General features: G+C 48.9%; 1 protein-coding gene across 1 annotated transcript in view; it reads left to right on the forward strand.

Annotated features, from left to right (window-relative positions):
• The first annotated feature begins 7,810 nt into the window (after positions 1–7,810).
• The window catches only part of HEXB (hexosaminidase subunit beta), a 29,537-nt gene continuing 24,996 nt past the window's right edge, over positions 7,811–12,351 (forward strand). The window contains exons 1-2 of the mRNA XM_059725097.1: positions 7,811–8,076; positions 8,168–8,316. Of these exons, the coding sequence (XP_059581080.1) occupies positions 7,826–8,076; positions 8,168–8,316 (400 nt within the window). The 5' untranslated portion in view covers positions 7,811–7,825. The remainder of the gene's footprint in view (positions 8,077–8,167; positions 8,317–12,351) is intronic.

Genomic DNA, 12,351 nt, shown 5'->3' on the forward strand with positions numbered 1-12,351 from the left:
GGGAGCACAGAGGACAGGACGGGTGACCGTGGGTTGTGTGTGCAGGGCACTGGCAGCGCCAGGGGGCTCCCGGTTGGTAGTGAAGGGCACCAGCAAGGGGTGGGGGGCACTGGCAGGGTTGGGGGGGTGTGGCTTGTCAGTGAGGGGCAACAGAATGGGCAGGGGCAGGGCACCGGTATGTCACTACCCTCCACCATCATATTCCTCCCCCCCCCTCAGGATTTGTGCTCAGTCCTAGGATTTGGGTTCAAGTTGCAGCAGTCTTCCCAGGCTGGTCTATGGCTTAGTAACACAAATCCAGAATGTCAAGAGGGGAACATGACATTAGCAGCAGCAGCCTTTGCTAGTTGTAAAAGTAACAATATGAAAGTGTAAATGTGCCACGATAGTTAAGAGTCCATCTTGATTTACCATTTATAGTCCTTTGTAAGTCAGGTTAGTTGTTTTTTTGTTTTTTTTAAGGGAAGCATTTTTTATTGGTGGTGTTGAGTTTCTTACTTCATACTGAGTTCCACATAAACCTCAAAAACATCTCTGAAATGTACTTCCTCTTTATTTCAGATGCAGAATCTCCAATGCTATAAGGGTAACAGTTCAAAATGTATTATTTTTAAATACATAACTCTTTTTTTCTTAGAACTGCCAGAAGCTATGCTGTGAAGCACCACTTGCTCTTCTGATTACTTCTTGTTTACAAAGGAATAGGTCAGTAAGTTGAAGACTAGAAGAGGCTGCACAGAGAAGTCATGGCACACTTTCCCTTAAACCATCTAAGCTTGAGGCATCCTCGCTCCTCAGAAACGTTTTCTGAATAGCCAGTGACCTCCAGCTTAGCTGTTATGATGAGCCAGAGAAAGCCTGTTAGCTTGGCAATGCCAGCAAATAAAGGAAGAACGTTCCCAGTGGGGATATCGCAAAACTGGTAGATGGTAGGGAATGTATACAGAGAGCTTGATCCATTGGCTTCCCCTACCATCCAGATAAATCTAAGAGACCATGGAAGAAGGGAACCAATATGAGGGTTGTCTGTGGTTTCTGTGGGAGGTTGGGTCCACCTAAGCCTCACATTCAGGGGTCATGATCAAGGAATCTTTGATAACAAGTCTTGCCAGGCACACACCCATTAATAACTCCCATTAGCAGAGCTTTCAACTTCAAACATCCTTTCTGCCTCCCACAGAATAAGACGTAATACTAATGTGGAGCACGTAATGCATTCCACTAACTCACACTTCAGCAGAGGAGTTGAACTTTATTCTCACGTGCCTTCCCTCAGAACACATGCTTTGCTAATGCACACATGCAACTGTGTTGTGCCTGAGATCAGAGGTCACAATTTGTATTTCATAGATTTCATAGACATTAGAGCTGGAAGGGACCTTGGAAGATCATCGAGTCCAGCCCCCCGCCCGAAGGGCAGGGAAGTCAGCTGGGGTCATAGGATCCCAGCAAGATAAGCACCCAATTTACTCTTGAAGGTGTTCAATGTAGGTGCTTGAACCACCTCCGATGGCAGGCTATTCCAGACCTTGGGGGCTTGGGTAGTAAAGAATTTCTTCCTTATGTCCAGCCTGAAACGGTCTTGCAGTAGTTTATAACCGTTCAACCTCATCATCCCTTGGGGTGCTCTGGTGAACAAACATTCCCCCAGATACTGGTGGTCACCCCTGATAAACTTATAGGTGGCCATCAGATCACCCCTGCCTGAGCCTGCACTTTTCCAGACTCAAGAGCCCCATGGCTCTCAGCCTGTCGTCGTAAGGTCTGTTTTCCTGACCTCTGATCATGCGCATGGCTCTTCCCTGGACTCTCTCAAGCTTCTCCACATCCTTTTTGAGTTGTGGGGCCCAAAACTGGACGCAGTACTCCAGCTGCAGCCTCACCAAGGCTGAGTACAAGGGGCGAATGACATCCCGGGATTTGCCTGAGAAGCATCTACGGATGCAAGCCAGCATTTTGATTGCTTTACTAGCCACAGCATTGCATTGCAGGCTCATGTTCATCTTTCTTCCGTAGTACTAGCCAGTGTAGCACTGCTGAGCCTATAAGGATGCTGCAGGTTTTTCCTCCCAAGGTGGAGAACCTTGCATTTTTCAGTGTTAATTAAACACCATCAGGTTCTCATCCGCCTATTTGCTGAGCCTGTCCAGGTCAGCCTGGATCACCCTCCTGTTTTCTGGTGTGGATGCTTTGCCCAAAGTTTGGTGTCATAAGTGAACTTGGCCAGTTCGCTTCTGACTCCAGTGTCCACATCATTAATGAAGATGTTGAACAATATGGGTCCAAGGACAGAGCCTTGGTGGACCCCACTGGTCACAGGGCACCATGACGGTTGACTTCTGTCAATTACCACCCTCTGAGTCTGACCACGGAGCCAATTTCCCATCCGGCAGGTCCTGGTGGACCCAAGGCCACAATTGGCCAGTTTTGCCAAGAAGTGATCATGGGATACCAGATCGAAGGCTTTTTTGAAGTCAAGATATATGACATCAATCTCTTCTCCCTTGTCTGGGTGATAGGTCATAAAAGGAAATAAGATTGGTCAAGCAAGACCTACCCACAGCAAACCCGTGCTGGCTATCCCTCAGGATGTTGGCATCGGCCAGTCCATTAAGGATGGCCTCTTTAATAAACTTTTCTAAGATCTTCCCTGGGATAGAGGTCAGGCTGATGGGCCTATAGTTTGCCGGATCCACTTTCCTCCCTTTCTTGAAGATAGGCACCACATTGGCCTTCTTCCAGTCTTCGGGCATTACACCAGAGCGCCAGGAGTTCTCAAAGATCTGTGCCAGGGGCTGGGCTATGACGCTCGCCAGCTCCTTGTGTACCTTGGGGTATAGATTGTCAGGGCCAGCTGACTTGAAGGTATCCAGCCTCTCAAGGTGTTCCTTCATGAGGTCAGCATTGGAAGGGCAGAGGATCTCCCTCACCCGGACCTCCCTGTCCCGTAGTGGGCATGGGCGTCTCATGGGACTGATGAAAGACCGACGCAAAGCGCCCATTTAATAGGTTGGCTTTTTCCTGGGCATCGGTTGTCAGTTGTCCCATCTGGTTCAGCAGGGGCCCAATGTTGCCCTTGCTTTTCCTCCGGCTCCCCACATATCTGAAAAAGGACTTTTTATTGTCCTTGATGCTCGAAGCTAGTTGGAGTTCAGTTGCAGCCTTGGCTTTCCTGGTTTGCTCCCTGCAGGACTGGACCAGTGCAGAATATTCCTCCTTGGATGTGAATCCCATCCTCCATCCTTTGTAGGTCTTTCTTTGTAGCCTCAGGAGGTCTGCTAGATCCCTGGAGAGCCAGGGGGGCTGCTGTGCCCTCTTGCTGCCTTTCCTCCGAGATGGAATAGAATTAGCTTGCGCATTGAGGATCGCTCCCTTGAAGATCAACCACTCTTCCTGAACTCCCCTCCCCATGGGGTTGTGGTCCCTTAGGGCCTCACTGACAAGCCTCCTGAGCTTGTCAAAGTTGGCTTTCCTGATCAGCTTGTGGTCACTGTTACCCAGGTTCCCATCGATCACTAGGTCGCCGATTAGGTCATCCCCAGTAGACAGTACTAGGTCGAGCAGCACTTTACCTCTTGTTAGCCCGTAGACTTCTTAAGTCAGGTAAAGGTCATTCACGCATGATAGGAAGCTTTGTGACCGCATTATTTCAGGGTTGTCCAACTTCCAGGAAGCCAGGGATTGGATGCCATGTGGGCCACAGACACAGGGACTGCATTCCCCCCCAGCATCTCCCCAACCATGTGGGCTGCCCAGTGCCACCCCTACCCCTCCAACTGTCCATACAGCCCAGCTCTCTCCTGTTTCAGCTGCATGCAGGGGCTGTGGGGACAGCCCTCCTGCCAGCAAAGGCAGCCCAGCTCCCTCCCCAGAGTGGGAAGGATAGGTATTACTGCATGTGCGGTTTGGGAGGCGGAGCCAGGCTGTTCAACTCTCCTCCAGTTGTGTGCATCCTACAAGCACAGGCAGTCCAGCTTTCCCCGTGTGGTGTGTGTGGCTGAGAGAAGAGGGGAGGTGAGCTGCCATCACTCTCCCAACCAGCCAGTGTGGGCAACCTGGCTCCCCCATTTCCCGGCCACATGGGCCACCTCCCCATTGCTCAAGCAGTTTGCATTTCCTTTGGCACACCCATACACTCTCCTGACCACACACACCACCCATCTGCAGTGTAGGCAGGCTCTCTTTGCCATATGTGCAGCTTGGGCAGTCCAGCACCCTCCCAGCTGCCACAGCAAGAACAAGTGGGGAGGAGAAATGGCAGCTGGCTGAGAGTCTGGGAGCTGCATGTCAACCCTCCAGGGGCTGCATGCAACATATGGGCTACCAGTTAAACAGCTGAACGATATCGTGCATTAGAGGGATCTATTACATGCCACAATTTTTTTTTTTAATCTTTGAGAATGAAGCATAAGGAAGTTACATGGGGAACTGTGAGCTCCAGGAGTGGGAGCAGCAAAAGCATGTTCCTCAAAGTTTAAATTTCCTTGCTTTGAAGTGTGTGTGTGTGTGTGTGTGTGTGTGTGTGTGTGTGTGTGTGTGTGTGTTTGTTTCTCCCAGACCTCTGTAACTATTTCAGTGAAGATATGGTTTGCCGGACTTTCCGCATAATACAGGATTATTTAACATAAAGGGCGCTGACCCACTATTAACTGACTTATCAATGATCATATAAGACTATACAGAACCAGATATTTATGCTCCCTCAGTAGAGTTTCTGAATGTCTTTGGTACCTGATTTTAAAGATCAGGCAGCTCTCACCAGCACAGATTTGCCAACCATTTCATTTTCTAGGTCTGTATCCTCTCCCTCAACCAAGGCAGGATGGCAGTCCAAGGCAAGGGGCTCACATCGCTGTCACTTTCTAACCTCACATTCCATTTGGTATCTCAACAAAACTTCCCCAATGTTACAACATTTTCATTCATGTTTTGTTTGCTTATTGTGTCCTCCCTAAGAAGCTGCTTATAAAATGCCTTGTTATCTTGTCATTGAGATATGTCGCTGTGTATCCATCCAGCTATTTGTGCAATGCTTAAAATGATTAAATCCTCAAACCTTCAGTATCTTGCATGTAGGAGGATTGTTGCACTGTTCCACTGGAACATAATTATTTTTACTCAATCAAAATCTTAAAAAATTACATTTCAATAAAATCAGAATCCTTCATCCCAATTTAGATTTTTCTTGCAATAAAAATGTATGTGAAAACAAAACATTTTGAAAGGAAAAATGGAAATAATCCTGATAAAACTGAAACAGAACATTTCATCTTTTATCAGAGCACATTTTAAAAACTAATGGTAATTCTAAGAAGAAAACTTGCTAAAGTTACCACATTCCTATGGACAAATTCAATTTGAGCAATGTCTTTTCTGACACAAGAAAAGATCCATCAGAAAACTACTGATCCACGGCATTGTAGTAGATGGTAGGATATAGGACTGAAACATTTTGGACAGGGAACTAGAAGACAAAACAGGACGAAACTGAAGTAGTTGTGGCCCTCAAAAGGGAGCACATTTTTATTTTGACTTAGAAAAGCAATAAGGGCTTGAACACATAGCATATAAACCTACAAAGGCCAAGTTCTTCCTTTGATGTCTGTGGAAATCTACTAACAACAGTGGTCATTCCACTGCACATCAGGATAGACACTGTTTACTTGACCCAGTGCAATGCAGAATTTCTCCCTCCTCTCCTCAGGTTTTGATGAAGCAAGAGATTATAATGCATTCATGTGCTGCATAAACCAGATACAATTACCAGATAAATCAATACATGTAAGAGGGGGTAAGATTAAAAGCCCATACCTTCACCTACATAAATATAAGCCTCTATCACCTGAGAAATTACCTGTGGCTGCAAGTGGTAGCAGGCTCCTTGTCCTTCCTGTAAGAAGGCAGGGTAGAGAGGCACTTAACTAAATCAGAGATGCATAAGCTTTCATGAGCCTTAGCTCACTTAACCAGCTGAAGCAAAGCGAGCTTGGGAATCATGAATGCTTATGCACAGTAGTGTATAGGCACAGTTGGGCACCCAGGGCAAAGCTGAAGCAAGGACTTCCAGTTGCCACCGTGATGATCACAAACACAAACACAAAGCACAGTTTCTGGCAGCAGCTGATGTTTTCACCCCTGCCAAGTCAGTGGTTGGGACATTTCCCCCAACTCCTTTCCCCCCCTCATTAAGGGGCTTATGCACCTCTAATTTAGGTTGTCTTTCAGGGTGCAGACAGACAAAACATTTTAACTGTTCCAAGAACATCACTGATTGGGAATTGGTTCACAATTGCTCCTGGATGGTAGCTGACCACACATACACTGCTGAGGTTTCTGAGTAGAACCCTTACCTTTCAGGGCTTGTATTGCTGCCAAACCAGCACTAGAGGTTGTTTGAGTACTCAAACAATCAAGCCTTCCAGGGGTCAGAGCTTAAAATTTCCCCAAGAGCCCTCACGAGGGGACAGAAGAAAAGGGGTTGGAGACTAAGGGTTTCCTGGTGCTGTGGGAGCAGGGAATTGACAGCCAGTCTGTTCTGTTAAGTGTCCATTGTGCAATGGCTCTGTTTCCCCACACAACCACCCAGCGATTGACAGGTGTTTACTGTTATGGGCACAGCCATGCACTCACCATCACTAGGAGGCTACAAAGACCACCTTCCCCAGAACCTGACTACCCCTTACCCAAAATGAGGGTCCCTAGCAGGGAAGTGAAAATGACACAGAGGCTTTCTGCTTCCCCATCTCTGCAGGCACTAGATCTTTGGGCAGTAGAGTCCTGGCTGCAGTGCACCCCAAAGCAGCCCCCTTGCCTTGCATGAGTTTGGAGGCATGAGGAGTGGTGCCGGGATGCTGGGAGGACAGGGCAGATGCTAGGCACAGAATGCTCTTTGCCCACTCGTAGCATTGAATTGGTTCAAGGAGGACCAGCTCAAAACAGTATTTGATATTCCTGTTGTGCTATTAAGATGTTCAGATAACGTGGCCTGCACACCTAGATGCTTGGGGTTTAGAGGGTATGTAAAGCATTCAAAGTGTTACATGTTTGCACCTGAAGGCGCATCTCTTCATTGCCTGCGGCCTGACTTGAGGCCAATGTGGCTAACCCCTCTCACCGCTCAGGAGAGGTGCAAGAGAGCAAACCCATGCCAGCCTCACTTCGCCTTAGGCCTGAGCCCCATACCTTGGAGAAACCACTCCCAGCCTCGAGCCCGTGTCTAGGAGCCTCAGGACCTTCAACAGTGGGGCCTGAAGCTGCTAGAGATGTCTCTGAGGTGTCCAGGTTGACCACAGGTCTGCAAACAGGCCAGATTGCAGGTTTCTAGGGGTGGGTTTGGGTAGGGGCAATGGTGCCTCAGGCAGGAGCGGGCCTAGATGACTAGGGTGGCCATTGTAGTGGCCATTCTGGTTTTCTGCTATTCTGCCCTCTATGGATACAAAACCTGACACCTTTATGTCCACTATTTTTCTCTTGAAGAAAGAATTCCCGTCCCCCCCCCCCCGCGTTTCTCTCTCACTTTTCAGCCTCACTTGCCGAGGACATAAAGGAGTCGGGTTTCGTATGAGGCCAGAGGACAACCGGACTGTCCTCTATGTTGGCCACCCTATAGACGATCCCTGCGCGCCCCTTCCAGCCCCGGTTCCCCGGGGGTTCCCGACAAGGGGCCGCGGGGAGAGACCTGCTCTCGCCCCCACGCAGCTCCAAGGCGGGCCCGCGGCTCTGGCTGTGCCCCAGGTCACCCAGGGCGGAGCAGCCGGTCCCGTGACAGCGGGAGGCGGAGCGCGGCTCCTGCCCAGCCCCAGCGCCGCGGGAGCCGGGCAGAGCCATGGGGCTGGCGGCGCTGGCGTGGGGGCTCCTGTGCGTGTCCGCGGCGCTGGGCGCCTCCAGCCTGTACCGCCGCCCGCAAGAGGCGGCGGCGCCGGGCGAGTCTCCCGCCGGCTCCCTGTGGCCCCTGCCCCGCGCGCTGCGCAGCTCCCCGGCGCGGCTGCAGCTGGCTCCGGAGCGGTTCCGCTTCGCGCTCGGGCCGGGCTCGGCGGCCGGGCCTGGCTGCGCGCTGCTGCTGGACGCCTTCCGCAGGTGCGGGCCGGGGAGGGGCCGGGGCCGGGGCCGGGGCCGGGGCCGGGGGCGCGGCGCGGCGCGGCGCTCACGGCGGCTGCCTCTGCCCCAGGTACTTCGACTACGTGTTCGGCTCCTCCTGGCGGCGGCGGCGCGGCCGGGGGCGGGCGGCGGCGGCCGAGCTCGCGCAGCTGCAGGTGCTCATCACCTCGCCGCAGCACGAGTGCGACAGCTACCCCGGCGCCACGTCCAGCGAGGCCTGTGAGTACCTGGCAGCAGCCTCTCCTCAAGAGCACCCAGCCCGGCACACCGCCCGCCCTGCCCCGCCCCGCCCCGCCCCGGCAGGGCCAGGGGTCGGAGTCCGCGGGCTCCTCGCTGTTTCGGGCGGCAGCCTGTGTGCTCTGCTCAGTGTCTGCTTCCAGCTCCCTCGTTATCAACCTGTTCTAGACTTCAGCCTTTCCTTTACCTTGAACCCAGAGCTACCCGTGTGTCCCCACTGGCCTCCCTTGTTCAGGGAGGCTTCTAGTGTTTCATGGTGGGCCAAAGCCCACAGTATTTTGGCACACCCAATAGGTCCCTGTCACCCAGTGGTGGAGAGCAGATCCTGAAAGGGGAGAGTGAACTGGGCAGGGCATGACCAGGGGTTTTCCCCCTGTTCCCCTCTTATTTGCAGCCTCCAGCATTTAAGGTCTAGGAAGTTTTCACTGAGGCAGTGTCCCTAACTCCCGTGCTCAGTAGCAACGGATGCCCCCTTTTCTCCAAGAATTTTCCAATCCCTTTTTGAATCTGGCTAAACTGTGCACTTCGACAGCATCCGGTAGCAGCGAGTGCTGCACATGAATGACGTGCTGGGTGGAAAAACTTGCTTGTGTTCGTTCTGAACTTACGACCTGCTAGTTTCATTTTGTGACCCCTAGTTCTTGTATTGTGAGAGAGCAAATCATACCATCCCTGTTTACTTTCTCTTTGCTATTTAGTCTTTTGTAAATGCTTATCATGTTCCCCCTCAAGCATCTCTTTTCTGAACTGAATAGGCCTAAACCTCTTCAGTCTCTCTTCATATGAAAGGCCCTCCATATTGCTGATCATCCTTGTTGCCCTTCTCTGGACCTTCTATAGTTCTTCTGTCTCCTTTTTTTTTGAGGTGTGGGGGAACCAGAACTGGGCTTAGTATTCAAGGTGTGGATGCAGTATGAATTTATAAAAGGGGCTTTATAATACTTACCCTATCTAAGCTGCTCTATGCCGCACGCACAGGCTGGGCTGCCTATGGCCCAGGTGCTGTAGACTGGCCACCCTCGAGTTGAAAGGTGTAGCCAGCTTTCAAGGACAAGAAGGATTCCACTGAAAATCCTGCTGCTGTCTGCGATCGCATGTCTCTTTTGACAGCTCTAAACAACCCTTCCAGACTCCTGTAGTATTTTTTCCCCACCTCACACATCACTGGCATGTAACTGCAGCTTATTTGAAAGACTTGTTCTTCATGAAGCTATATAATAAGGTTTGTGGTTTGCCCAACCTCTTAAAAAAGGTGTTGGAAATGTTTTGCAATGGCAACACCCTGTAACTAATTGCTTTATTTATCCACCCTACCCCAGTGATTTTTTTTTTTCTTCCTACTGTTTACGATAAGCTAGTCCCAGCTATAGTATGTGACTTATCAATTTAATGCCCAGGTAACCAGGCTAGTACTTGTAACTTTTTATGATGCTTGTTATGGCCCCTTGACTATAGTCTCTCTAGTAACCATGACACATCCCCAGATTTGATTCTGCATTGTGACCTTTAGAAATAGTCAAAACACTATCCTTCCTCCACCTTCCACAGTCTAGTTTTGCATCTTATATTACAGAGCTACCCATCTTTTCAACTAATGAAGATGAAATACTGTATTTAGCTGAATATAAGATGACCCCCTAATAATTACATTCAGTACATGGAAAATTTACACATTTGTTATAATTTTCCACGTAGAGAATCTAATTATTGGAAGATTGTCTTAAATTTGTACCCACCCCCCACTGCAGGTGGTGATGGGACAGGCAGTAAGGGGGGTAGTAATGGGGCAGGTGGTAGGGACATGGGGGAGGAGGTGGTGGGGGGGCAGGCAGTGGAGGGGACAGACTGGGGGAAGTAGTGGTGGGGCAGATGGTGAGGCAGCAGACATAGGGGAGGTAGTGGGGGGACCTGTGGTAGGGGAAGCAGGGGACAGGCAGAGGGAGCAGCGGGAGACGGGCAGTAGGGGGACAGGTAGTGTGAAGCCAGTGGGGCAGGCAGGTAGGTAGCTTGGCCTCTGCCACCTGGCCCTCCCACACTTACTTCTCCTCTCCTTTGTGCCTGTCCCCTGCAGCCTCAGGCCTGCTTCCCCTGTCCCCCTGGTACACTGCTCTGCATTGTTTCTGCCCCCTGCAGCCTCAGGTCCCTTCCCCTCCCGTCTCCACCTGCCCTTAAGTCTATGCCTTTCTACATCCCCTTTACCTTTGCTCCAGCACCAGCAGGCTACATTCCCCCACTGCAGCCTGGGGTATGGAGCATGGCTCAAGCCTGGTCCCGTAGCAGCAGCATGGAGCTGGAACCTCTGCTATGCAGTGGGGATGGGCCTATGTTCAGTTCTCCTGGCTGCAGTGAAGATAGGAGTCTACTGACACCAGAGCAAAAGTAAGTGGGGGGGTGGGGGCAGAGAATGGAGAAAAGGGGGCTTGTGTGGGAGACAGGGACATGATGCTGCAATGGAGGAGCAGTGCGGGGTGCAAAGGCAACTGGGGAAGGGTGGGAAGGGGCACTAGGCAGCAGCTGTGGCTCTGACCTCTGTTAGGCTTTTCAGTATTCAATGGATTGCTATCCCGTTAGCGTAAGTTGAAGAATTATAAGTGTTGAGTTATTTATCCAAAAGATTTTTAAAGCAAACGAGACTTTACATTAAACAAAGGAAAGATGGCTAACTGGTAGCAGTCATGCTACCAAACTGAACCCAGTATGGATAGTATTTTTATAAAGGGCATGCATATGCTGCTTGCTTACTGTACCAGGCAATACTGCTGAAACACTCTTGAATTAGGAAGCAGTATAACTGACTTCACATTACACTGCAAGCAGTGCTAATAAGCATTGGGCAGTGCTTGGGAAGCAGCCCAGGATCAGTATCACATGAAGATGATTACACTGCTTTTCATTTGATAGGTAGCATGCACAGAGTAGGGTAGTATATTTCTGCATGCTTAGTATAGTAAGCAACCATATAGAGCATAAACTTAAGGCCTGTTTTAAGGTAAAACTTTTCTATCAGTCTAAGCAATTGAGATTTGGTAGAACCCTGGGGTTAAGGAACTCTGTACGAGACATCATTCTCAACTTCAGTCAGGTTTGTGCAGTAGAAACTTGTCATTTTAACCGTGCCTTGCTCAGGTGGTGTCATGTTGAAGTACTAAAACTTATGAAAGGTTATCACACATTAAACACAATATAAGATCTGCCTTAGAATTTTACCAGTAACATCACTTATGTTAAATGTTTCACTTTTTACTTTCAACAAGTGAAAAAAAACCCAAACCTTCCCGGTTGGACTAGATGATCTCTTGAGGTCCCTTCCTGCCTTTCTCTATGATGACAAACCTATGATCATCAGTTTACAAGCTGATTCAAAACTACTACTTCCTGATGGTGGGTTTTTGTGGTTTTTTGGTCAGTTATTTTTATCACAATCAATATGACTTGAAGACTGAACTTTTAGAAACAGTCAGAACTCAGAGTGAATAGAACTTAGACAAAAATATTTTCCATTACAAATAATATGAGGCTTAATGTAAATGACTTGCCAGCCTCAACACTTGACTTTCCCCCTACATAGATATCTAGAAGTTACACTAAATGAATCACAATTAAACTGTATTCAATAAACTATTTTAGTCACTCACAAGACTTTAAACAGATATGTATTTGCTGAGAAACCTTTACATTTAACATAAATGATGTTACTTTAAGTAAAAAAATATACATACACAAGTTATCTTGGTATGCTTCAACTGGAATTGGCACAAAGTTTGATTATTCAGCTCAGATTTCCAATTGTAATTACCCTTATCTTGAGATAATAGTCACTGTTCCTCAGTGCATCAGCATGCTTATCTTATTCTGTTTATATTCTTGCAATAGTTTCATTAGACAAGTCTTTTAAAGATGGAGTTGACAAGGTAATTATTTGTGATGTGACTTCAGTTTAACAAACAATGGTCAGATGGCTGTCTTGCGCATAGTATCTCCCATTCAAATGTTTTGATATGGGAATCAATGTGTTAA

The sequence above is a fragment of the Alligator mississippiensis genome, chromosome 3 (assembly GCF_030867095.1).
Source record: "Alligator mississippiensis isolate rAllMis1 chromosome 3, rAllMis1, whole genome shotgun sequence".
Taxonomy (NCBI): Eukaryota; Metazoa; Chordata; order Crocodylia; family Alligatoridae; genus Alligator; species Alligator mississippiensis.